This window comes from Neovison vison, chromosome 7 (genome assembly GCF_020171115.1).
Source record: "Neovison vison isolate M4711 chromosome 7, ASM_NN_V1, whole genome shotgun sequence".
Taxonomy (NCBI): Eukaryota; Metazoa; Chordata; class Mammalia; order Carnivora; family Mustelidae; genus Neogale; species Neogale vison.
The window spans coordinates 113,875,145-113,897,449 of NC_058097.1; the positions used below are offsets into that span (position 1 = coordinate 113,875,145).

General features: G+C 44.8%; 2 protein-coding genes across 5 annotated transcripts in view; one reads left to right on the forward strand and one right to left on the reverse strand.

The window, feature by feature from the left end:
- Nucleotides 1-2,502: 2,502 nt before the first annotated feature.
- Nucleotides 2,503-12,962, forward strand: TBRG1 (transforming growth factor beta regulator 1). 4 transcript variants are annotated; one of them, XM_044258109.1, is made up of 9 exons: nucleotides 2,503-2,858; nucleotides 4,650-4,720; nucleotides 5,367-5,599; nucleotides 6,198-6,334; nucleotides 6,627-6,773; nucleotides 10,800-10,897; nucleotides 11,345-11,455; nucleotides 11,833-11,975; nucleotides 12,625-12,962. In XM_044258109.1, exons 1-9 carry the CDS (start codon nucleotides 2,709-2,711, stop codon nucleotides 12,768-12,770), a joined length of 1,236 nt encoding a protein of 411 aa, XP_044114044.1. In that variant the 5' UTR covers nucleotides 2,503-2,708; the 3' UTR covers nucleotides 12,771-12,962. The 4 variants fall into 4 exon arrangements, with proteins under 4 accessions (XP_044114044.1, XP_044114045.1, XP_044114047.1 ...); XM_044258112.1 differs by lacking the exon at nucleotides 2,503-2,858 and adding an exon at nucleotides 3,083-3,094; XM_044258111.1 differs by lacking the exon at nucleotides 2,503-2,858 and adding an exon at nucleotides 3,225-3,334.
- Nucleotides 12,963-15,733: 2,771 nt separating this feature from the next.
- SIAE (sialic acid acetylesterase) overlaps nucleotides 15,734-22,305 on the reverse strand; it is a 40,700-nt gene continuing 34,128 nt past the window's right edge. Inside the window, exons 8-10 of the mRNA XM_044258113.1 lie at nucleotides 20,116-20,270; nucleotides 18,732-18,921; nucleotides 15,734-16,914 (exon numbers count right to left, since the gene is read on the reverse strand). Coding sequence (XP_044114048.1) covers nucleotides 16,663-16,914; nucleotides 18,732-18,921; nucleotides 20,116-20,270 — 597 coding nt within the window. The 3' untranslated portion in view covers nucleotides 15,734-16,662. The remainder of the gene's footprint in view (nucleotides 16,915-18,731; nucleotides 18,922-20,115; nucleotides 20,271-22,305) is intronic.

Below are 22,305 nucleotides of genomic sequence, written 5' to 3' on the forward strand. Positions count from 1 at the left end.
GTTCTTCACTAGCCAGCCATCAGCTCTCCTTCAGAGTCTGCCCAACCATATTTTCTTCAGGATGGTTTCCTATCTCCTCCCCTCTTCCCTAACTATGTGCTACTATATCATTCAATACCTACCTCTGAGATAAAAGTTAGTACACTGTATTAACACTGTCCATTTACTGGCCTGTCTTTTCCTCTAAAACAAGTTTCCTAAAAGTTGTGTCTTAGTGGGCACTCAATGAATACTCTTCTGAATAAATAAGTGACTGAATGTTGCTTGACAATGTTACATTGTTTGGAGCGCACAGACCCAGCCCCTAAATAATCTTGTCTAAAAAAAGCTTTGTGGGGCACCTGGGTGGCTCAGTGGGTTAAAGCCTCTGCCTTCCAATCAGGTCATGATCCCAGGGTCCTGGGATCCAGCCCCGCATCCTCCTTCCCTCTCTCTCTCTGCATGCCTCTCTGCCTACTTGTGATCTCTGTCAAATAAATAAATAAAATCTTTAAAAAAAAAATAAAAACAAAAAAGCTTTGTGCACAAAGGTGCACTTCACAGCAACTGATGACCAAAAATCCAAATAACATAGAAGTAAACATGCAAAATTCTTATGCCATACTTAATATTACTTATTATACTTAATACTTAAGTATATTCTTAATATTCTTATTAATTATCAGTTTGAAATTATGCATATAAAGCAGTCATAACACCACAAAATAACTATAATAATGGTAAGTGAACAAGAAGAAAACATTTTATTATCCAACATACATCAAAATGCATGAAAATATTAAACACACATGTTAAAAGTGGCTCACCCTATGTGCTGTTGAATATGTGGGGCAATCTGCCAAGTGAATAAAGTGAATAAAAATTCACTTCATTTTAGTGAAATAAAAGAATGAAGAATGAAGATCTTTATGCCTATGTGGCAACATTGTGAATTTTTAAAAATCTTCTTTGTACTATATGTTCTAAATATCTAAAATTTGCACAGTGTTTTATGAGTTGTAAGGAAATGGTTTTAGTGATGAAAAATAATATTTTAATGCAAATTCCACTGAAATCCATTGGCCAGAGCAGCTTGAAAACTAAAGCAATGATCACACTTTCCTCCCACTAGTTATGATACCGGTATATGAAGAGGAATAGTGAAAATAAAGTCAGATCAAAAAGCCTGCAAGGTACAAAATACAGCTGGACAGCAAGTAAATCATGCAGCTAGCAAACAGATTAAAAAAAAAAAAAAAAGACAATCTCTTCCTATCACTGTTATCTTTCCTCATGTTGCAAGAACCAATCTATACTAGCAAAGGTAGGATTGAGGATATTTTGTAGGCTAATATTCCTGGCAGTTTCCAAAATGATTCTGTTACGCCTGCCTTTGTGAAAACACATTGGCTCCCTGAAGAGTTGCTCTATGAAAACCCAGAGAAGTCCCACAAAGGGCAGCTTTGAACATGGAGGGACATAAAAGAATTTTAAAACTATTTTGTCAGACCCTGTCACTATTTTTTATTATCAGAAATTACATATCTGGGTCAATTCTAAACCTCTCTTCTGGAACTCTCTAAGTTACTTACACCCATTAGCGTTACATTTTCCTCCTGTAATTCACTGAACTTGTTTTAATTATGTACACGCTTTCCTTAATTTCCACATACAACTCTAGAAGTCTACATTTGGAATACGTAACTGTAATTATAGTTTACATCACTAGGAGTATCTTAGGGCTCAGAACCCCCATTAGTTCCCATTATTCTAAACAGGAAATTCCGTTCTTAAACGGAGGACCTGGGTCGCAGAGGCTCACTCGGCCTGTTAGCGGCATTGCTGGAATAAGCAGCAACACAGGACTTTCGTCTTCCTACTGGAGCCGTTACCAATACTGCTTCCTAAACAATTGTCTACCCTCTTCATCTGATGACTTCGGAGAATCCTTGGTTACAAAGTTAGCGCTAAATAAACACAGGTACAGGTCCAGACACATACTTTTAGTTCCGTCAAGGAAACGTTTACCAAGTGCCCTGGCCCTAGCATGTTATCAAAACTGCGTGTTGGATCTTGTTTTCCCGATTAGATTCCAACCGGAGGCGGCACCGGCCTGGTTTTCTGTTCACTAGTGTCCCAGATCCTCGTCAAACCCCTGCCCTCACAGGCTCTCAAGAGACCTTTCTGCGAGCTCTGTACAAGAACGCCGCAGTCCCAGCACCTGGGTTCAAGTGCGTCCCACAACGGGAAGACTGTGTTAGAAAGTGTGGAAAACCGGCGCTGAAACGCAGCGGACTGGAGGGAGCACGGGCGACGTTAGCGCCGGGAAGACTGAGCGGGAGGGGGTTAGGCGTTAGCTCCAAAGACTCCTCAGCCAAGCGCAGAGCGCGCAGTCACAGAGCCCTCTCACCCGCCCCCTTTCCCCGGGCCGGCGGACCAGCAGAGCGGCGACCACCGCAGGCTCACGGGCCCGGAAGTTACACGCGGCCGGCGCCATTACGTAACTTCCGGCCGGGGCTCACTTCCGAGACAGACGCGGAAGTGCGGAGAGGTCCCGGGCCGAGGTCGGTTGCCGGACTTCTGGCGCCGCCGTTCGCCTTGCGAACGTTCTGGAAGGATAGATTCCTAAGAGGCCGGATCCCGGCGGCCCATACAAGACGAAACCGGCGCTTCTCCGCTTGGGAGCCGATGCCGGCCGCGCCCCAAAGGCCCCGTAGCGGGGCCGGACCATGAGCCTGCTGGGCGGCCCGGCCTCCTCGCCTCGGACCCCGCTGCAGTCCGGCAAGGCCAGGATGAAAAAGCTCCCGAAGAAGAGCCAGAACGAGAAGTACCGGCTCAAGTACCTGCGGCTGCGCAAAGCGGCCAAAGCCACCGTGTTTGTGAGTCTGACCGTCACTCGGCCCCTCTCGGCTTCGACACTCCTGATTCGCGACATCTTCCCCCCACACCGCTCCCCTCCCGAGTGGCAGGAACAGTAGCATTAGCTTTTGCAGCACACGTTACTTGCCGTTGGCCTTGTGTCCTTGAACAAATTAGGTAATGTCTGTACTCTTCTGTTTCCCGACCCGACTGCTTTTCAGAGTTGTGAAGATTAAGTGAGGAAAGTAAAGCGCCCGTAAGTCCCAGTCATTGTAGTTCTTACCGCAAAACTCTTGGAAGGGCGTTTGATTCTCAGGAGAACCCTCGAGTGAGGCATTGTTTTTAGAAATGGCCGCCCTGAAACCCAGAGAGATGACTTGCTCAAGGGCACTGTGTCGGATCCCAGCTTACACACCCTGGTCCTGGTTTCTTTACTACTTCCGCTACACAGCCTAGGCCCCAGCACCCCAGCATAACTGACCTCTTCCCTCAACAGGTTTGTGAAGCTTTCAGCAGTTCACCCCTTCTTATCCCTTGAGTCTCCCAAGTATTTCTGCTGTTCTTTTACCGCCGAGGCACTGAGTGTGTTGAATGAGAGAACTGGCGTACCAGCCACAATTTGTGGTGGGTGCTCTGGCTTGCTGGAGCTTGCCTCGGTGCTGGGCAGTAGGGAATGGAGTCCTCCAATGGGCTTCCATGTCTGAGTCACCACCTTACCTCTTCTTTCTGCCAAAAGCCTTGAACATCTCTCAGCATTTTTGGAAGGATAAGGGAAGGTTTGGAAATGAGAACATTCTTTCCAGAAGCGCTTGCTTTGTGCTCTGGAGAGAAATGAAGAAAATAGAATTAAGGGGAATGATACTTCATTGGCCATTCCCCTTCTTTTATCCCCTCCATGTCAGAGGTACCTAAAGTCTCTTGTTCCTAGGATGTTGGGTCCATTAAGGACATGAAGTAGGCTTTGTGAAGAGTCTGAGGTTTCACTTGTGGAACGTCCGTATGGGAGCATTTCCTTTACAACTGATGCTTGGGAAACAGATCAAGTCAGGTAGATGATACTTGAGTACACATAAGTAGATTATGAAGTTTAAGAATTTTGCATACTACAGTTGATTTTATTCTATGTAGTTTTTCTCTTTAAGGTTCATATTGCATGGGATGCTTTGAGTTAGGTTGGTTTTATAAGTCAAGGCACTCAGGAACAGGTACTTCTCATATTTGTAAGGGTTAAATTTAAGCAGTATTCCCTTTTCTCTGCCAAAGGCTACCCCAATCAGGGTGATCCTACATCTTGGTTTGCCTAGGAGACTATACTCTACCATACTGTACTGGCATCATAATTAATAGCACCCCCTTTTCACTCAGATATGCCCCAGATTCAATAAGTTTTGTAATCACCCATAGTGGAACTTACTCTACCTTTACCTGTAGGGTTTTTTAATAGTTTGCAAGGTAGAGTAGCTCATCCTTCTCACCCAGCAACACAGATTTTTGGTTTGAAATACAGCTCCTCTTTGGGTACCTAGATGACTCAGTCTGTTAAGCACCTGACTCTTGATTTGAGCTCAGGTTATGATCTCAGGATTATGAGATCTAGCCCTGTGTTGGGCTTCTTGCTGGGCATGGAGCCTGCTTCAGATTCTCTCTCTTTCCACTCCCTCAGCCCTTTCCCCTCACCTTCCTTCCCATCTCGTTCCTGCATGTGAGTTCTCTCTCAAAAAAGAAGAAAAGAAATACAGCTCCTCTTCCCAGCGTAATACTTTGATCTTGTATTCTTTTTATGTGATTATATCAAAAAATTTTTCTTAAAGGAAAATGCTGCTATTTGTGATGAAATTGCTCGTCTGGAGGAAAAATTTCTTAAAGCGAAAGAAGAAAGACGGTGAGCTGCCTTCGTTTTGTGTTCAGAATCACATTTTCAGCGATTGATATGGTATTACTCTTCTGGAATTTTTCTCCAGTGGAATTTTTGTGCATTATACAACCGATTGGCTACTGATCAAGTACAGAGAAACAGTCTCTAGTACTGGTTCCCATTTACCCAAGTCTTGTTGGACCCTGGGAATGAGACAGCTCCTCTATTCACCTTTCTCACACAGCCCCCTTGCCACATTTAAGGAGCTATCTTCTTATAACTCCCCAATTATAAAGGAGAAGTAATAAGAGAAACTGCCTCTCATTCCGCAAACACTCAGTATGTACTGCTCTCTGCAAAGCACAGTGGGTACATATAAAACATATACATAAGCAGGTCGTGGTGTGTGCCCTTTGGCACCCTAACACCTGTCAACATCAAAGGAGAGGAACCCTTGTGTAGATGCAAGAGAGATAAGCTATAGTCCTTATCTTTCGCTCCTTAACATACTGTCCTCTGGAGCTTCATTATTCCCTGGGCCCAAGAAGAACCTTGTTTTTATGAGTGTAATAATCTTTGTATATAACTGTGGCTTTTCCAATGCTTGAGTGAAATACTGAACTGCGATAAACCAGAAGTTCATACCTCTGCTCCCTTTCCTTCCCCACCTCAGGTATTTGCTAAAGAAGCTCCTCCAGCTTCAGGCTCTAACGGAAGGGGAGGTACAGGCCGCAGCTCCTTCCCACGGCTCCAGTTTGCCCCTGACTTACAGTCTGGCCAGCTCTGTGGGAACTGTACAGGGAGCCGGGTCCATTACTGGGCCCAGCACTGGGGCTGAGGAGCCATTTGGGAAGAAATCCAAGAAGGAGAAAAAAGAAAAAGGCAAAGAGAACAACAAACTGGAAGGTACCTTGGGGAGAGGGTATCACTTGCCCCAGTGGCCCAGTGACTAATGGCGAAGACCTGGAACTCACTGATAGACACAACAACCACGGATGTCCTGAAACCCTCCTTTGACCTTTAACCAGCCCTAATAGCCTTGGAAGGCAAGTGTATTAGAGCCACTTTGGGTGGAGGAATTCTGGACAGACCTGGGTAAATGTGAAGGGAGCAGGCTGAGGCCTCCCCATCGCTGCCCCCCGCACACACACACCCAATTCCCTGGGGTGCCTTCAGTTTTACCTTTCCCAGAGGTAGGGAAATGCGCTAGGTGGCCTTTTGAGCACACGGATGGCTTGGGAAATTGCTGATCTGATAAATGAGGGTAAGAGGCCTTAAAAAGTGCAAGCCTTTTAGGTCCTCTGCACTAATATTAAAATTAGTGACTGCCAGGTGGGTGGGTTAGAAAGATACTCTGGGCTTTGAGGTAAAGTCCCATGTGCCCATTCAGTGAGTACATAGACTGAGGATTGGCTTATTGCTCTTAGCATTCACGTGTAAATTTTTCCCTTCCCCTCCGCATTGGGAGGGGCCTAAAGTGGGTGACCCCAGATTTGCGTTTCAGTTCTGAAGAAAACATCCAAGAGAAAGAAAATGGAGGGAGGTGCTCGCAAGCTGGTTCAGCCCATTGCCCTGGATCCCTCAGGACGGCCTGTGTTCCCCATCGGACTGGGGGGTCTAACAGTATATAGCCTGGGGGAGGTGAGTGAGACCAGCGATACATAGAGAGGAGAATCAGAAATACGGGAACGGGGTTGAGCCTTCCCTCCCTGTTCCCATTAGCCGCAGCCCCTTGCTGATCCAGACCAATCCCAGAGAATTTCCAGTCCCTAGGAAACAAGGTCAGTTGTGTCTGCTGCCCAACCAACACACTCTCAGTGATTCGAGTCACTCTTTGCAGTCCCAGAGTGGTCTTAAAGGCTACCACAGTCCACTGGACTCCTGAATTCTCTCCAGCGACCTCATTTGCTGATTGGGGGCATCTTTCTTACAGATCATCACCGACCGACCTGGCTTCCATGACGAGAGTGCCATCTACCCCGTGGGCTACTGTAGTACACGGACATATGCCAGCATCAAGTGCCCAGATCAGAAGTGTCTGTACACCTGCCAGATCAAGGATGGCGGCATGCAGCCTCAGGTACCCGCTCTACGAATAACCGCCCTTTTCCTTTTTTTTTTTCTTTCTTTCTTTCTTCCTGTCTGTCTGTCTTTGAGAACCTTCTGTGTGGCAGCCACTTACATAAGTATTACCTGATGCAACACTTAGAATACATACTGTATAATAACCATCTGGATAACTCCAAGATGCAGAAGAGCAATTGGCCCTAAGTCAGACCTTTGTTAAAAGTGCTTAAGTTGGGATTTGAATCTGTCTTACTCCCATCCTGACGCCCTTTCCTTTGAAACCTGCCACTTGCACTGTTGCTATGGTGACCGTGAGGCTGAGTGAGTCTGCTTATGTGCGAGGTGCAGGCCTATATACCAGAACGAGGACTTGGATACTCCGCTATTTCAAGAAGAACTGAAACGGAGGAAACAAAGAGACTGCATATTGGTTTCTGATTGCACACACTCTAAGGACTTGGGAGACGTGAACATTAGGCTTATGAAATCTCTTTGTTCATCCTTCCCACTGCTGTGGTTGAAGGCAGTTCATTTTCCCCAGCCATCATCTCTGATCATTGGGAAAAAACGGACCATTTTCAGAGTTCCAGGCTTCACTGTCTGATTATGTTATAGATTACTAGAAAGTTAGGTGGAAGGAGGTAGAGGCAAGGAAAGAACCTTTGAGCAGAAGCTGAGAGCCTGCTGATGCATGTGGATAATAGTGCCCTGCCCCAGTCCTGGTTAGAGCACTGTTAGATGCACGTGAGTGTTCAGATACCTGACCATTGCAGGAGTTCTGTGTAGAGAGTACTCCAACCGAAAGAGTCATATTGTAGCAATATACCATCTTTATAACAGATTTATAAATTCAGTGCAAGTTTAATCAAAAGTTAATAGCATTATAATGGATATGGACAAGCTGATTCTTAATTTCCTGAAAGACAAACTGCTGGACTATTTCTGAGAAGAAAGGTTTGTGGGGTTTTAGTTTCCTTTTTCTTTTTTTTTTTTTTTTTTTTTAAGCTTGTTAACCCCTCTAGACATAATTTTCAGGTACATCATGAGTTTCAGTTCTTTTTTTTCTCCCAACTAACATGAAGTGGTTATCTCTAGTGTGCATATAATGCATAGAATACTTGAGTATGCTTCCACATGATTTTTCTTCATCTCTTTGTTTATAAATGCTACTAGGACTTTTAATTACTTTAGCTTTATAGAATGTTTTATACTATATGTTAACAGAAAATATAGAAGAATATTGTTATAATCTTTGAGGTAAAAGCTTTTCTTTAGCAAAGCGTGAACTGTAGTAGGAGCCATGAAGGAAAATAGTAACAGATTTGACCATTAAAAATTTAATGAACGACAAAAGGCCCAATAATCCAAGTTAAAACTCAAGGAAAGAACAGGAGGAAAATATATAAGGGGATTAATATATCCAGATATAGTGCTCCTGTGGTCAAATATAAAAAACAAGCAGATACAACTGGTATTGCATAGAAACAGTGCAGATGGTTGGTAAGAATGGACCTCCTTAGCAATGAGGGAAATGCAAATAAAAAGGTCTTACTTTGCTCATTTGCTGTTCATATTAAAACAGCAGAGAGAGTGAAGAGCAGAAAGAGTGATAAAACTTAGTGTTGGCCAGGGTGTAGGAAAACAAGTATGCATTAGTATGTGTGAAACTGTTTTCAGTCTTTTGGAAGGCAACTTGGCAATATCAACAAGTTTAATACGTGTGTCCTTTGACCCAGAATACTGCTAGATATTAGAGCATCTCCTAGAAAAATGTGCAAATGTGAATAAGAGTTACATATAACAATATACATCATGGCATTGTATGCAATAGCAAGAACTTAGAAATAGCCGAAATGAACATCAGTAGGAGAATGGTTAAAAATTAACATTTATCCACCTTGTGTAATATTATGTAGCAGTTAAAAGAATGAAGTAGAGTTATGCATGCAAACAGGGAATGCTCTCCAAGACCAAAATAAGAGAAGTAACAAAACCACGGACTAAAACTCACAAGGTAAATTATTGAGAAAATTGAAAGAGCTCTGAATTTGACACAGTAAAATTGAAGTAAAAACTGCAGAAGAAAACAGCTGCAGAAAGTAGGTAAAGTAGGTTTTCGATTCTAAGAAATGATTAATCACATGATTGAAAATACACAGAAAATAAATCTTATGGAATGATTTGATTCAACATTAAAAAGCTGGATACTGTTTTTGTTTTTATTAAGTTTTTGTTTAAATTCTAGTCAACATACAGTGTAATTAATATTAGCTTCAGGAGTAAATTTAGTGACTCATCACTTACGGCGCCCAGCGCTCGTCACATGTGCCCTCCTTAATCCCTGTCCCCCACGCAGCACCACCTCCCCACCACTCCTCCAGTAAACCTCAGTTTGTTCTCTCTAGTTAAGAGTCTGTTTTATGGTTTGCCTCTCTCTCGCCTTTTTTCCCCCATGCTCATCTGTTCTGTTTCTTAAATTCCACATAGGAGTGAAATCATACAGTATCTTTTTTTCTACTTACTTCTCTTAGTATAATACATTTCCATGTTGTTGGAAATGGCAAGATTTCATTCTTTTTGATTGCTGAGTAACATTCCAGTGTGTGTGTGTGTGTGTGTGTGTGTGTGTATGCCACCTCTTCTTTATCCATTCATCAGTTGATGGACACTTGGGCTGTTTCCGTTATTTAGCTGTTGTTGATAATGGTGCATGTTTCCCTTCAAATCACTGTTTGTATCCTTTGGATAAATACATAATAATGCAATTGCTAGATCACAGAGTAGTTCTATTTTTAACATTTGGAGGAAACTCCATACTGTTTTCCAGAGTGGCTATACGAATTTGCATTCCCACCAACAGTGAACGAGGGTTTCCCTTTCTCCATATCTTGGCCAACACCTATTATTTCCTGTGTTGTTAATTGTAGCCATTCTGACCAGTGTCATGTGGTATCTGATTGTAATTTTGATTGCATTTCCCTGATGATGAGTGATGTTGAACATCTTTTCATGTGTCTGTTAGCCATCTGTGTGTCTTTGAAACAAATGGATACTGTTTAACCAAACTTTGTAGAACACTGGTCAAGGAGTTTAGTTGGCAAAACAGAACTTACTACAGAAATAATTTCCTTCACAAAAATTCACTGAAATTGCAGACAATTGGTCAAAGAATTAAGTTGGCTAGATAGTATTTGATACAAAAATAATCTCTTGGCAAAAATTCCTCAGTATCTGAAAAACAGTCTGAGGGGTTTGAAGTGGCGGTGGGGTGGGAGGTTGGGGTACCAGGTGGTGGGTATTATAGAGGGCACAGCTTGCATGGAGCACTGGGTGTGGTGAAAAAATAATGAATACTGTTTTTCTGAAAATAAATAAATTGGGGAAAAAAAAAAATTCCTCAGTATTAGTATAATTTTAATATAAGAGGTTTTTTATAGTCAAGATATTTTGCAGTTCAAAAAATAAATGAGCCTTGCAGTAAAAATGGGTATATTCCCTAGATATTACATAGTAAAGCCAAGATTACATGATCTTATTTTATAATTTCTAAAACACCATTTGTGGGGTGCCTGGGTGGCTCAGTTGGTTGAGCATCTGACTTGATTTTGGCTTAGGTCATGATCTCAAGGTCATGAAATGGAGCCCCATGTCAGGCTCCCCCTCAGCAGGGAGAAAGTGGTGCTCTTTCTCTCTGTGTCAGATAAATAAATAAATCTTCAAAAAAAAAATTTTTTTTAAATACCATTTGTATTTGTACTTAATAGATGTAAGTAAGTGGATAGGAAAAGTATGTAACAAATTGAAGTGTTGACTGCTGGAGAACAGTCAGGCAGGTGTATAGAACTGAAACAGCCAGAGGACTTTGTGTTTTCTTGGACTCGTTTGAATTTTGAATTGCACTCTAGGAAACTGTGCCCACCTGCTAGTGTTGTGTGCATCAGCTTCAAGACCTAGAGTGAACAGGTAGTTAGAAAAGGAGTGTGACTTTCTACTACTTGCTGCTCCAAGGTTGAGCTCATTGCCCTTTGGTCTTTCTCAGTTTGAAATCGTTCCTGAAGATGACCCCCAGAACGCCATCGTCACCTCTTCTGCAGATGCCTGTCATGCAGGACTGCTCAAGGCCATAAGTGCTGCTCTGTAAGTTGAAGCTTGGAGACAGCCTAAAGAGATCACTTGTGGTGCAATAAGACTTCCCTGTGTTTAATGCCTGGAGACCCCATATCTGTAGATAACTCTCTACAGATCCCTGCATCCTTTCTGTTTCTTACCACAGAGTATCCACATCAAGAAAGTGTGTTCTCTACATTCATACCCCAGTCCTAAACCCATTCTCATCTCCCTCTCCCCTCTTTTTTTTTTTTTAAAGATTTTATTTATTTATTTGACAGAGATCACAAGCAGGTAGAGAGTCAGGCAGAGAGAGAGGAGGAAGCAGGCTCCCCGCTGAGCAGAAGCCAGATGCGGGATTCGATCCCAGGACCCCGAGATCATGACCCGAGCGGAAGGCAGCAGCCCAAGCCACTGAGCCACCCAGGCACCCTCCCTCTCCCCTCTTAAACTACAAATCCTTCCTCTCCTATTTAGGGGGAAACTAATGCCCAGCCTGCTTCCTTCTGGAGCTGACTTTTTTGGGTTTTCTCATCCGACTATTCACAACCTGATCCAGAGCTGTCCAGGAGCTCGAAAATGTGTCAAGTAAGTGTGGTCAAATCCATTCTCGAGAGAAGCACCGTGAGCGGCAGTTACTGCTTTGCTCGTTCTGAAACTCACTGAGCCGCTTCTGTGTGCAGAGCGCGCTTGCTCCTCGGCCAGTGTACCTCGGTGGTAGCGCTAAGCCTCGGGTGAGCGGGAGCCAGCACCCCACGGAACCAGAGTTACCATTTTCTCTGAGTAGCAGGACAGCAAAGGCACTGGGAAGTCCTGCAGGAGAACGTGTCCCTGCAGACACCGATCTTCTCTTAGTTACTTTGTTAATATGATTTTTAGATACATATGGGAGCGATCTCTGGAAGTAAGAATGGGCTATTACGGCTCACAGACATCCCTTATGACAATGCCCTTGGATCCTGCAGTTACCAGTGGGTGAAATTTGAGGTGTGGAAACCCGGAGACGGGCAGCTGCCGCAAGGACTACCAGACAGTAATGCAGCTATAAGCTTCGAAGCCTTTCAGAGACAGGCTTTTGGTGAAGATCACAGTGATCCCATCCTGCCAGGTATCTTAATTTTACCTTTCTGGTTTGAAAATGGACTATTTCTAGGCTGACCTCTACGCGTCATTCAGAGTTGAGTACTGCAAATTGCTGGGCAGTAGGGATAGGAATTTCACCGCCCCCCGACCACAGAGGGTCCTGTCCCCGGCAGTGCTGGCAGCAGTCACACGGAGTGGCCGCCATCATGATGAGGCAGGGCCCGCAGAGAAATTAGGCTTTTTTCCTAACCTGAGTAAGACCCAGGCAGAGCTCCAGGGTAGAGTCTGCTGTGTAAAATTTCAAAAGAAGTGGAGGAAACCAGGTCATGGCCTTGGTCCCACCTATGTTTGGTGGATTCCCCCCACTTCCCCCCACCGATGGGTGGAACAATGAGGGATCTGGCATTGGATCCTATAGGGAGAGCCCTGTGCTAGAAATTATAGAATTCAAATTCTCTCTCTCTAATTTACTATATAACCTGAGGCAAATCACTGAATCTATTCCGGCCAGTTTCCTTCATTGTAAAAGTCAAGTTTCTGTCATATCTTCCCAAACAAGGGCAAGATTTGGCTGACAGGTGTAAGGGTGTTGGGAATTGAAAGGACATCCATGTGTCTGAGCAGTCCCCTGAGATTCCCAGGCATCGGGGAACTGAAGGGATTTTCTTCTCCAGGATCCTTGGACCTTCCAGAGCTCCAGCCCACACCCTTCGTGTCTTCTTACCAACCCGTGTTCCTGACGCACGAACCCCTGGTGGACACTCTCCTGCAGCGCCTGAAGCCTCTGTCACAGTGTAGCCCAACTCCGTCCTCAGACTGAGCGGGAGGGGATCGCATACCATGTCATTTAACTGAAGTAAAATTCCAAATATGGAAGAAGACCGCATTTCAGGAGTGAAGGAGATAGCACATTTTGTCATGGAGGCTCCCGTGGTGACAGTGTTCCCTGGGAAAAACTTCAGCTGCTTTATTTTTAGCAATAAATTTCTCTTTACAAATCTGCTTATTTTCATCTTGTTGTAATCAGGATTTTTTTTTTTTCCCCCACTTAGCTCTGCCTGAGGTAGCGTAAACTTAGTGTTCTGTGAGCCCGAGTGAGAGAAGGCTGCTGACTCAGGAGGGAGAGGTAGGAGTCTGACAGCCTTCCGCCTGGATTCTGATCCTAGCTCCAGGAACAACGTCCCGGCCCCTGCTACCCAAGCAGCTGCCTTGTTTTCATGTCGGTACGCTCACAGCCCAGTGCTGCTTGTCCCCAAGCTGGAGAGGCCAGGCCGAGGCCCGCCGTTCATCTTTTTTTCACACGCCACATCCTTCAAGGGAATCAAAAGGTCCTCAGTAATCATGTCTGCCCCCTTTGCTGTTCTTTATCCGAGAATGTGCTTGTCGCTGAACGCAGAGTCCACATGATCACACAGATACATCGTGTCGGGGGGCAGCCCCCATCCATCCGCGTGACAGGCTGACCCCGTCACTTCGCTAGCTGGCTAATGACATGACTGTATTCCACGCATCCGAACATGTCGCCCTTGCTTACGGGGCTGAGGGGGAGGTTTCAAACCCGCCTCACCCGACCTGGACCACAGTGGAACCATGCGCCCCACCAGGTGCCCAGGCCGGCTGGAAGGAAGCCACGGAAGGACCCCAGAAGGGGCGGAACGGGGGAAGGAGTGGTGACAGGTGTCACTGTGCTGCAGTTCCTAGCTGCTGACTGGGGACAAGAAGAAGGGGGATCTTGTTTCCCAGGAGTAGATCGGTCGGACAGCCGCGTTGAGAGCAGAGCGCACTGGCCACGGAACTCAGAAACTAGAGTAACCTCTGTTAACTCGATGACTCTTCCCTATAGTCCTTTTATAAGTTTGTATAGTTTTTACAATATAAAAAGATAAAATTTGGGTAACAGCAAACCAGAGGTATAAAGGGGAGACTCAAAGCTGTTAATGCTTTCATGTTTTCCTTCTGTCGCTGCCTAAGTTGGCTGGACTTGTGCACTTCACAGAATTGACAGCTGCTGCTTTTACATAGAGCAAATATCTTCTTGTAGTGCTGTTGGAGTAAAACACATAAAAGCGAGCCTCGCTTTTTTTCTTTTTTTTTAAAGATTTTATTTATTTATTTGACAGAGACCACAGGTAGGCAGAGGGGCAGGCGGGGGTGCTAGAGAAGCAGACTCACTGCTGACCAGAGAGCCCAAAGCGGGGCTCGATCCCGGGACCCAGGAGCTGAGCTGAAGGCAGAGGCTTAACCCACTGAGCCACACAGGCGCCCCCTCAAAAGCCACCCTCACTTTAAGAAAGACTTTTTTTTTTTTTTTAATAAGTTATGCTATTTGCTTTAATCTGAGTATTTACTTTAACTTTCCTGGAGGAGTGGTTCTAAATATAGATCTCAACCCATTGTTTGTTCCTAAACTTAGGGAGCCAAGACCCTCTATTTTTCAAGTTAAATAAAACAATTAGAACTAAGTAGAAGACGCCACATGTCAAATTGTTGAAATTTGGGTTTCAACTATAGTGTGTATATGTGTATTTATATAAATATGACATCAATACACACAAAAGGGGTACATGGAATAAATGTAAAATGTTTTTACTGTGGATCATTTTTAAAAACTTGATCCTCCCCACCCCCAGTAGGTTTAAATTTGACAATATCCAGTGTCAATGGGAGTGAGGCCAAATGGCACTATACCTTGGGCTGTAAACTGTTGGACCCTTCAAGAGAATTAAGCTGTAAGTATCAAAATTTTAAACATACTTCCCTTAAAACTGTTACTCCACATTAAGAATCCCAAGGAGGTAAGTGCACTATGATGTCTGCACATAACATTCTCACAGTATTTGTTAGAACAGGGAAAGATTGGAAAAAATCTCTATATGTCCACTGATGGAAAATTGGTTAAAGTAGGGGGCTCCCACAAACTGAAACACTTCAGTTATACTCAATTTACATAGGAAAAATATTTTACTAGAGTAAGTCAAAAACAAATTATAATATGACATGTAGTGTGTAAAATATAACCCAAGAAAATCAAGTGAATGTTTACCAAAATATTAAATGTTTTTTGCCAAATGATGAATTTTTGGGGTGATTCTTACTTGTTTATTCTTTTTTGTTAGTGTCCAAATCTACAGTAATTATAAACTTCATTTTTCAAATACTAAAAAGTTATTTTCATTTGGAAAATAAACTGAATTCCCGCAGAATGTTTTAAATGATTCAGCCATTAAAAATGAAGTTTCACATGACTTCTCATTAATTTATCTACTTCTTGAAGCTGTTTTCTTCCCTGTGTTACACTTGGTGATTGGGGAAAGAAGGAGCCTGGGCGTATGGATCCTGACCATGTTGAGCCACCTGCAAATTAGAAAAGCCCGTGTGCATGTGTGTTGCCAGAGGGGAGGGCAGATTTACTTTTTCTCAGGAGTCTGTTCCTAGGTTTGTGGTTCCCCTTAGGTCAGATGCATACGAGGTCAAGGCATGGGTGTTGGGAGTTAACTGTACACCAAAAGCCCTCTGAGGAGCCAAAGCTCCTTGCAGACTGTGTACTTGTATTGGTTTTTTACAAAATAAATCCTGGCACTGACTTGGGGATGCTCGGAGCTACACCGGGGCCCCATGGGTCAGGTGCTTCATGCTTTAGTTCTTTTTCCCATTAAGGGAGAGGAAGCTACTCCTGCTTCAGAGGACAATTTACAAACCTGTTCCTAACCCGGTTTTGATGGGCTATAAATTGCCACTAATGATTATATTTTTATTTCCAGATTCCAATAGATGACACAGTTATCAAGTTGCTGTTAGCTGTTTTTAATCAACCAATAAATAGCATTACAGTTCTTAACAGTCCACACAGAGCGCGCTTTCACATTTGTCCCATCTGGATTATTTTTCTACATGCTTATCATGGAGCTTTATTTTCAGCCTCTTTTTTCTTCCATCTGGGTTATCCTTTTTATAGGTAAACCTCTTACCTTAAAAAGCCTGAGATTATACTGAACCTGCTTGCTTCTCAGGAACCTCTGTTGTCAAGTCCTGAGCCTGTGACTCCCCCACCCGTCCCTGGCTGCCCACATACGTTCCTGGGCTGCTACCAACGCCCCCATCTCCTCCTCCCTCAGGCAGCCCCTCCGCGCCATCCCACATGCCTGCACACGGGGCTGGTTGGTTTCAGACAGTCACATTATCATTATTTAGACTGAAGGAACAGAACTGTTTTTGGCTTCGAGAACACAAATAGGGCTAGAAAGAGTTCAGTTCTACATAAGGAAAAACTGTTGGGAAGTTTAGAAACTTTGTACAGAGACTCAGTAACCACTCGCCAGATCCTGTAAAGAACACATAAATAATGAGCCTTGAAATCTCTTCCAGCCGTGTATTTCCACCCAACGCTGGATGTAAGGTCACAAAAGTGTGACACTGCACGCTGTCCATAAGGCAAGAGAATGACACAGGCTGCATTTGTTTGTAGCTGGGAATTAGTCCAGTAAGACACTAGGCTGTCTAGGGGACAAAAGGCAAGCACCTCGTTTGCCTGCCAGCACTGGCTTGTCTCCTATTCAGAATCTAGAAACAACCATGTGCTGGCTGGGAGCTGGCCAGGCGGCTTTGCTATTAGTTGCCTTTAAAAGCATTAGTTGTCATCACTTCAACACCTAAATGCCCAAATCTCAAGGACCCACACTTAAGTCCAAGATGAGGGTCATGAGGCCACTACGTCACTCAGCAAGCTCACTGTGCTTGCCCCGCCTTGGGTCCGTCAGGGATGCAATGAAGGGAGGGGCTGGCAGGGTGCTGCTGGGGTGGTACAGGGGGCATTGCTTATATTCACAAGGCCACGTGGTCCAGGCGTAGCGAACGGCAGCCAGAGCGCCACGGCAAGAACGGATATTCAGGGCCACCGTGTGGGCTGAGAAAGCGTCCATGGGAGCTGGGAGCCACTTGCACTGACGGTCACTGCAACATGAGACCTAACAAGAGAATGATAACATCGCAATGCTTGGGTCAGTGAGGCCATTCCAAGAGACTGGAAACTCCTCATTAGACAGACTAGGAGGGAGGGAAGGAGCCACACTTAGCCAAGGATGCCTTTCCTACAAGAACCAGAACAAACCCGAGTTCAGGTTGGGTTTGATCAACACAGCCATAGTGTGACCATAGATGAGAAATGCTCATGTGATCAAATCAATCAATCAATAAACCATTCAGTGACAGGGAGACAAGGAGGCATCATCACATAGAGCGTTTAGATCACACGATCCCAAATTCTAATATATTTTTTAATTTAGGCTCCCAGCAACATCCGCGTCTGACCAGATGGCACAGCAGGCACAGCAGGCAGAACTGAGCCCATGGAGCCGTCCAGCTGCTCTGAGCGCTCTGGCCCGCCCAAAGGAGCTAGGGAATGAAGAAGGGGCACAAAGGGACCTTGGATAATAAGCCTCTCTCCAACCAGAAACAATCCAAGGAAGGGGACATAAATTATCCAGTACCCATAGGTGAAATTCTGTCCTGCTCCCAACTAGGATTCTGGGTCCGGATGACAGGCAGACGGCCAGGCGCTGACTACAGGGGAGAACTGAACTCAGCATGGAGACTTCCGGAGAGCTAGAATTACCTTAGCCCCAGTGTCCAGAGAAGCTCAGGGCGGTTAAGTGCTGCCCAAGCACCTGAGGCAAGTGGGTGTTGCAGCTGGGACGCCAGAGGAGAACAGCCCTAGATAAGCTAGTGTATAATTCAAGTTGGTCTTTCATGTTCTTTCATTCCCTCCAGTGCCCTCTTTTCATACACTACTCCCCCTGCCCCATTCAGCCTGATGGCCTCAGGTTCCCAGAGACGCTCATCTCTATGTTCCAAGAGGAATGCCTCGACCTGCACCCCCAACCATGGAAGACCCCTACAAAGGTTCTTTAATTATTTGCCCTCGTTCCACAGTGGAATGACCCTCGCTAGATACTAGAAGAAAGTAGTTTCATTACATTAATTCACACTGACTTACAAACCCCCAAGCTAAGCCTCTCAAAGGAAACACTAAATTCAAAAATATATTAGAATTTGGGATCGTGTGATATAAAAAGACATCCAAGGATGAGGGAAATACTCAGGAGTAAGGAATCTTTCAATAGGAAACCTCCACAGAAAGCCCCAAGCCCTTACCAGAGCAAAGATGGCTGCTCTGGGAGCAGAAATACAAAAGGAATATTTAATGTGAATTCCTTTCCTGGACTGTCCTATCAAATTACCACTAAGTGTAGGAGAAGAATCCATGAAACAAGATGGGATAAGGAGGGAGACAAACCATAAGTGACTCTTAATCTCACGAAACAAACTGTGGGTTGCTGGGGGGAGGGGGGTTGAGAGAAGGGGGGAAGGTTATGGACATTGGGCAGGGTATGTGCTTTTGGGTAAATTGGAAGGGGAGATGAACCATGAGAGACTATGGACTCTGAAAAATAGTCTGAGGGGTTTGAAGTGGCGGGGGGGTGGGAGGTTGGGGTACCAGGTGGTGGGTATTATAGAGGGCACAGCTTGCATGGAGCACTGGGTGTGGTGAAAAAATAATGAATACTGTTTTTCTGAAAATAAATAAATTGGAAAAAAAATTAAAAAAAAAAAAATTACCACTAAGTGAATGAATTAATAGCTACTCAGTCACTCCTCTGAGATAAACTCCACCCTACTAAAAGCCAAGCTCTGCCTCACAGAAATGTTACAATTAGAGATGGGCCTCGGTGTGGAGAAAACCCTGACATAGGATGAATCCCTACTGTTTCAACATTCTTCTCACCTCAAATATCTTGTCCTGCCTCTGCACCCGGATTTCCTGTGAATACGTGACGTTGAGCAGCCCCTTGTCAGCCAGGAGTTCCATGTTCTCAGGCAGTGGTCCTTGAAAGATCAACTTCTCACCATAAGCCACAGCCCGGGCCCCCAAGTGCAGCCTGTAAGCCACTGTCTGTTTGTCTCGAGGGTGGATGCTGCAGGAGAAAGAACAAGCAGAGAACTTGAGCGCAACAGTAACCACACTTTAAAAAAAAGAAAAAAGAGAAAAGGATTACACAAAGCACCCTTCAGGAAGGTAAAAATGAAGCTGACTAAATCTAATAGCCAGTGACCAGAGGCTCGTCTGTTTAGGAGACATGGTGAATTGTGACCATAAATGGGGCTCTGGGCCTCCTATGGGTGAGAAACCATGAAAAAGCAAGTGACTTAGAAGGAAGGAATAAAGATCTCCCAGGGAGGGAGGAAAGGCACTGGAGGAGAGCTGACGCAAAATTCTTCTAGCCACTGAAAGTCCTGTGTTTCGTCTGAATCCATCGTTCATCACTCAGCCCCCTCCAGGTTTTATTCATTCAATCAATCAATCGTCATCTGTTCAAAAATAAATATTTGGGGCACCTGGGTGGTTCAGTGGGTTAAGCCTCTGCCTTTGGCTCAGGTCATGATCTCAGGGCCCTGGGACCTAGTCTCCGCAGGGAGCCTGCTTATCTCTCTCTCTCTCTCTCTCTCTCTGCCTGCCTTTCTGCCTATTTGTGATCTCTCTCTGTCAAATAAATAAAATCTTTTAAAAATAAAACAAAAAAATAAATATTTGTTCAAGTTCCTACTATAAACCAGACACTATGAGTTGGGCCCTATGTCCCTTCAGATCCCCCTGTATTCCACAGCTAGCATGCGGTAGTCACTGGAGCCATTCACAGATATCTCGTCACTGCAGCTCTGAGTTCAGGGAAGAAGTCCACTTCCTGCTCTCCCCACGCCCGAAGAAGCCCAGCAGAGCCAGATGACCTGCTCTGGCCAATGCAATGTGAGCAAAAGCTCCTTTCACCACCAGGGGGAGACTTTAAGGTGCCTGGAAGCCCAGATCAACTTGGAATCTTGTTGCTCTGGATCTGTGAATGACTCTAACCGGCAATCCTCTCTGCTGACCTCTGTTGACCTTCAGACATGTGGTGTGAACAAGAAATAAAATGTCCTTGCACCAGGCACGGAGATGTGGAGGGATTTAGTTACTGCAACCCATGCCAGTGTAAATGATGAACAGATAATGCTCCTAAGGTCCAGTCCTTAGAGCACCCACTCTTTGCCCTCTCACAAGTGAACGTCAGAGTGAAGGCCACAGACAAAGAACAGGGAGTATTGTTCAAACAAAGCCCAAGAAGCACCTGTACCTGCCAAAAGGTGACTTCCTATCACAGAGATCCATTGCTACTGCCATGAAAGTGTTGGGCATCCTTGCGTTGGGGACATAGCCCAAGTCTGCTGTTTGATGCCAACGGATCTGGGAGAATGTGTCATCCGAGGTTGCAGAAAGATATGAAGATAACTAGAAAGCAGAGAATGTTGCATCAGAATCCTGTCCTAGAGTCTTCTTCATAAGCAGACTCTGCTTCTGCTTCATTCATTCATTCAAATGCTCTTTCAACAAGTACTTAGTGAGCTTCTTACCATTGTGGCTGAATACCCCTCCCCCGACACCCCAGTGTGTCTGTGCTGTAACGCCCATCAAGAGGCAGAGCCTATTCCTCCTCCCTCTGAATCTGGGCTGAGCCTGTGATACTCTCCACCCAGCAGAATGCAGTAGAAGTCACCCTCGGCCTCTGAGCCATTGTCCCAAGTGCCCTTTCCTTCTGATTTCATTCTCCTGGCCCCTGCGGATGGCCAGGTAAAAACAGTCCAGCTGCGCTGCTGGAGAAACTACATGGAGATGGGGGCCTTGGACATCAGAAGATCCTTAGGAGGGAGAGGGGTTAATGACGCTGTGGGCTCAGCAGAGGGGACAGTCATGTGAATGCTAGAGCCTTCAGTTCAAATCGCAGCCACAGGAGAAAGCCAGGCTGACATCACAACGAGCGGAGCCGAGCTGCCCCAGCTGAGCCCTGCCTGACCCACCCATGGCATCATGAGCAAATATAATGGCTGACGTTTTAAAGCCACTAAGTTTGGGGGTTGTTTGTTACACAGTAACAGGTAACTGACACATCGATCTAAAACATGTTCAAGTGCTATAAGGAACCTGAGAGGAAAGCACCTGTGAGCATGTGGTAAATTGCAGCAAAGACCCCAATTCTTCCCCCCTTCCTATAGCCACACCTTCCTGCCATCCGGCTTTGGGGTTTCTCCCAGGAAAAGAAAGGCTGGGTTTCCCCACCACTTTCTAAGGTGGTTTTCTTTGGTCAACAGACTGAAACAGAAGTTAGGACACGTCAGTTCCTAGCCTCAGCCTCCAGAGATCTGTGTGGTTCCACTTGCTGTGTCACATTTCTGCTGTCGGAAGAATGACATGCCTGGCCTAGTCCACAGCTCTCTGCAGAAGGGTGAGCGCCGTGGGACGCACTGTCCTCCTCTAACCCACTCCAGCCAAGCCTAAGTGAGAGCCCTCACCTGCCACTGACCCACAGAGATATGAGAGTTCGGTGGTACTCAGCCAAGATCAACCAGCCCCCAGCGACCCACACATGTGAGCTACAGTAAATGTTATGCTAAGCCATGGAGTTTTGAGGTGATCTGTTACATAGCAATAGCTAACTGGTACAAGTACTTCCCAGCTTTGTTGAGGGGACAGACCCATACATAAGAAATATTAATGAAGAGTAATATAAAATAGCATGAATTAAATGCTACAATGGAGGCACAGACAGCAAGTACTCTGCATTAAAGTTTATTATTCTAAGACAACAGGACCTCAGAATATGTTGAAAAAAAAAAAAAAAAACCTTGGATGGGCCCAGAAAATAGGAGTAGTCACTACAAACAGGATATGTCAGAATCTTATAATATGCAAACCCAAGAAAGAAAAAGGCAATTTTGAAAGCAAGAGAGAGAGTAATCGAGCTGAACTGAAGGGTTTATGTAGGAAAGACAATGTTGTTAAGACAGTGAGGCAAGTGTTTGGATACAGTTTCTAACTCCCCCACAAGCAACAGTGGATCACTATGGAGGTGACGGTTGCAGAACACTGTGAATGTACTAATGCCACTGAACTGAATGCTTTAAAATGGTTAATTCTGTGTGAATTTAACCTTAATTTAGAAATTAGAGAGCCACTGAAAATGATAAAAGGACTATTTCAAAGGATTAATCTAGTGATCATGCAAATGATGCTGTGAAGAAAAGAGCCCAAAAGCAGAGAGGCTGACTGGTTTAAAAGCTACTAGAACATTCTAGACACATGAGAGAAAAGGCCTGACCTAGGAGAGCAGCAGAAATGGGATGGGCAGGAATAAGACAGCCTAAAAGACAAAATAACAGAAGCAAGCAACCACCTGGATAGGGGATGGGACCCAGAAAAAGGACAACACCCATCTCGGGATTCTGTAGATGTAGGTAAGGCCCTTTATCGGCAGACTTCAAGGTAACCA

What these genes read in the sequence shown, in the direction of transcription:
- TBRG1 (XM_044258109.1), top strand. Translation starts at nt 2,709, where the DNA reads ATGAGCCTGCTGGGCGGCCCGGCCTCCTCGCCTCGGACCCCGCTGCAG. An exon ending in AAGGCCATAAGTGCTGCTCT is followed by an intron (nt 10,898 to 11,344) that starts GTAAGTTGAAGC and finishes TCTCCTATTTAG; the next exon opens with GGGGAAACTAATGCCCAGCC. An exon ending in CAGTGATCCCATCCTGCCAG is followed by an intron (nt 11,976 to 12,624) that starts GTATCTTAATTT and finishes TTTCTTCTCCAG; the next exon opens with GATCCTTGGACCTTCCAGAG.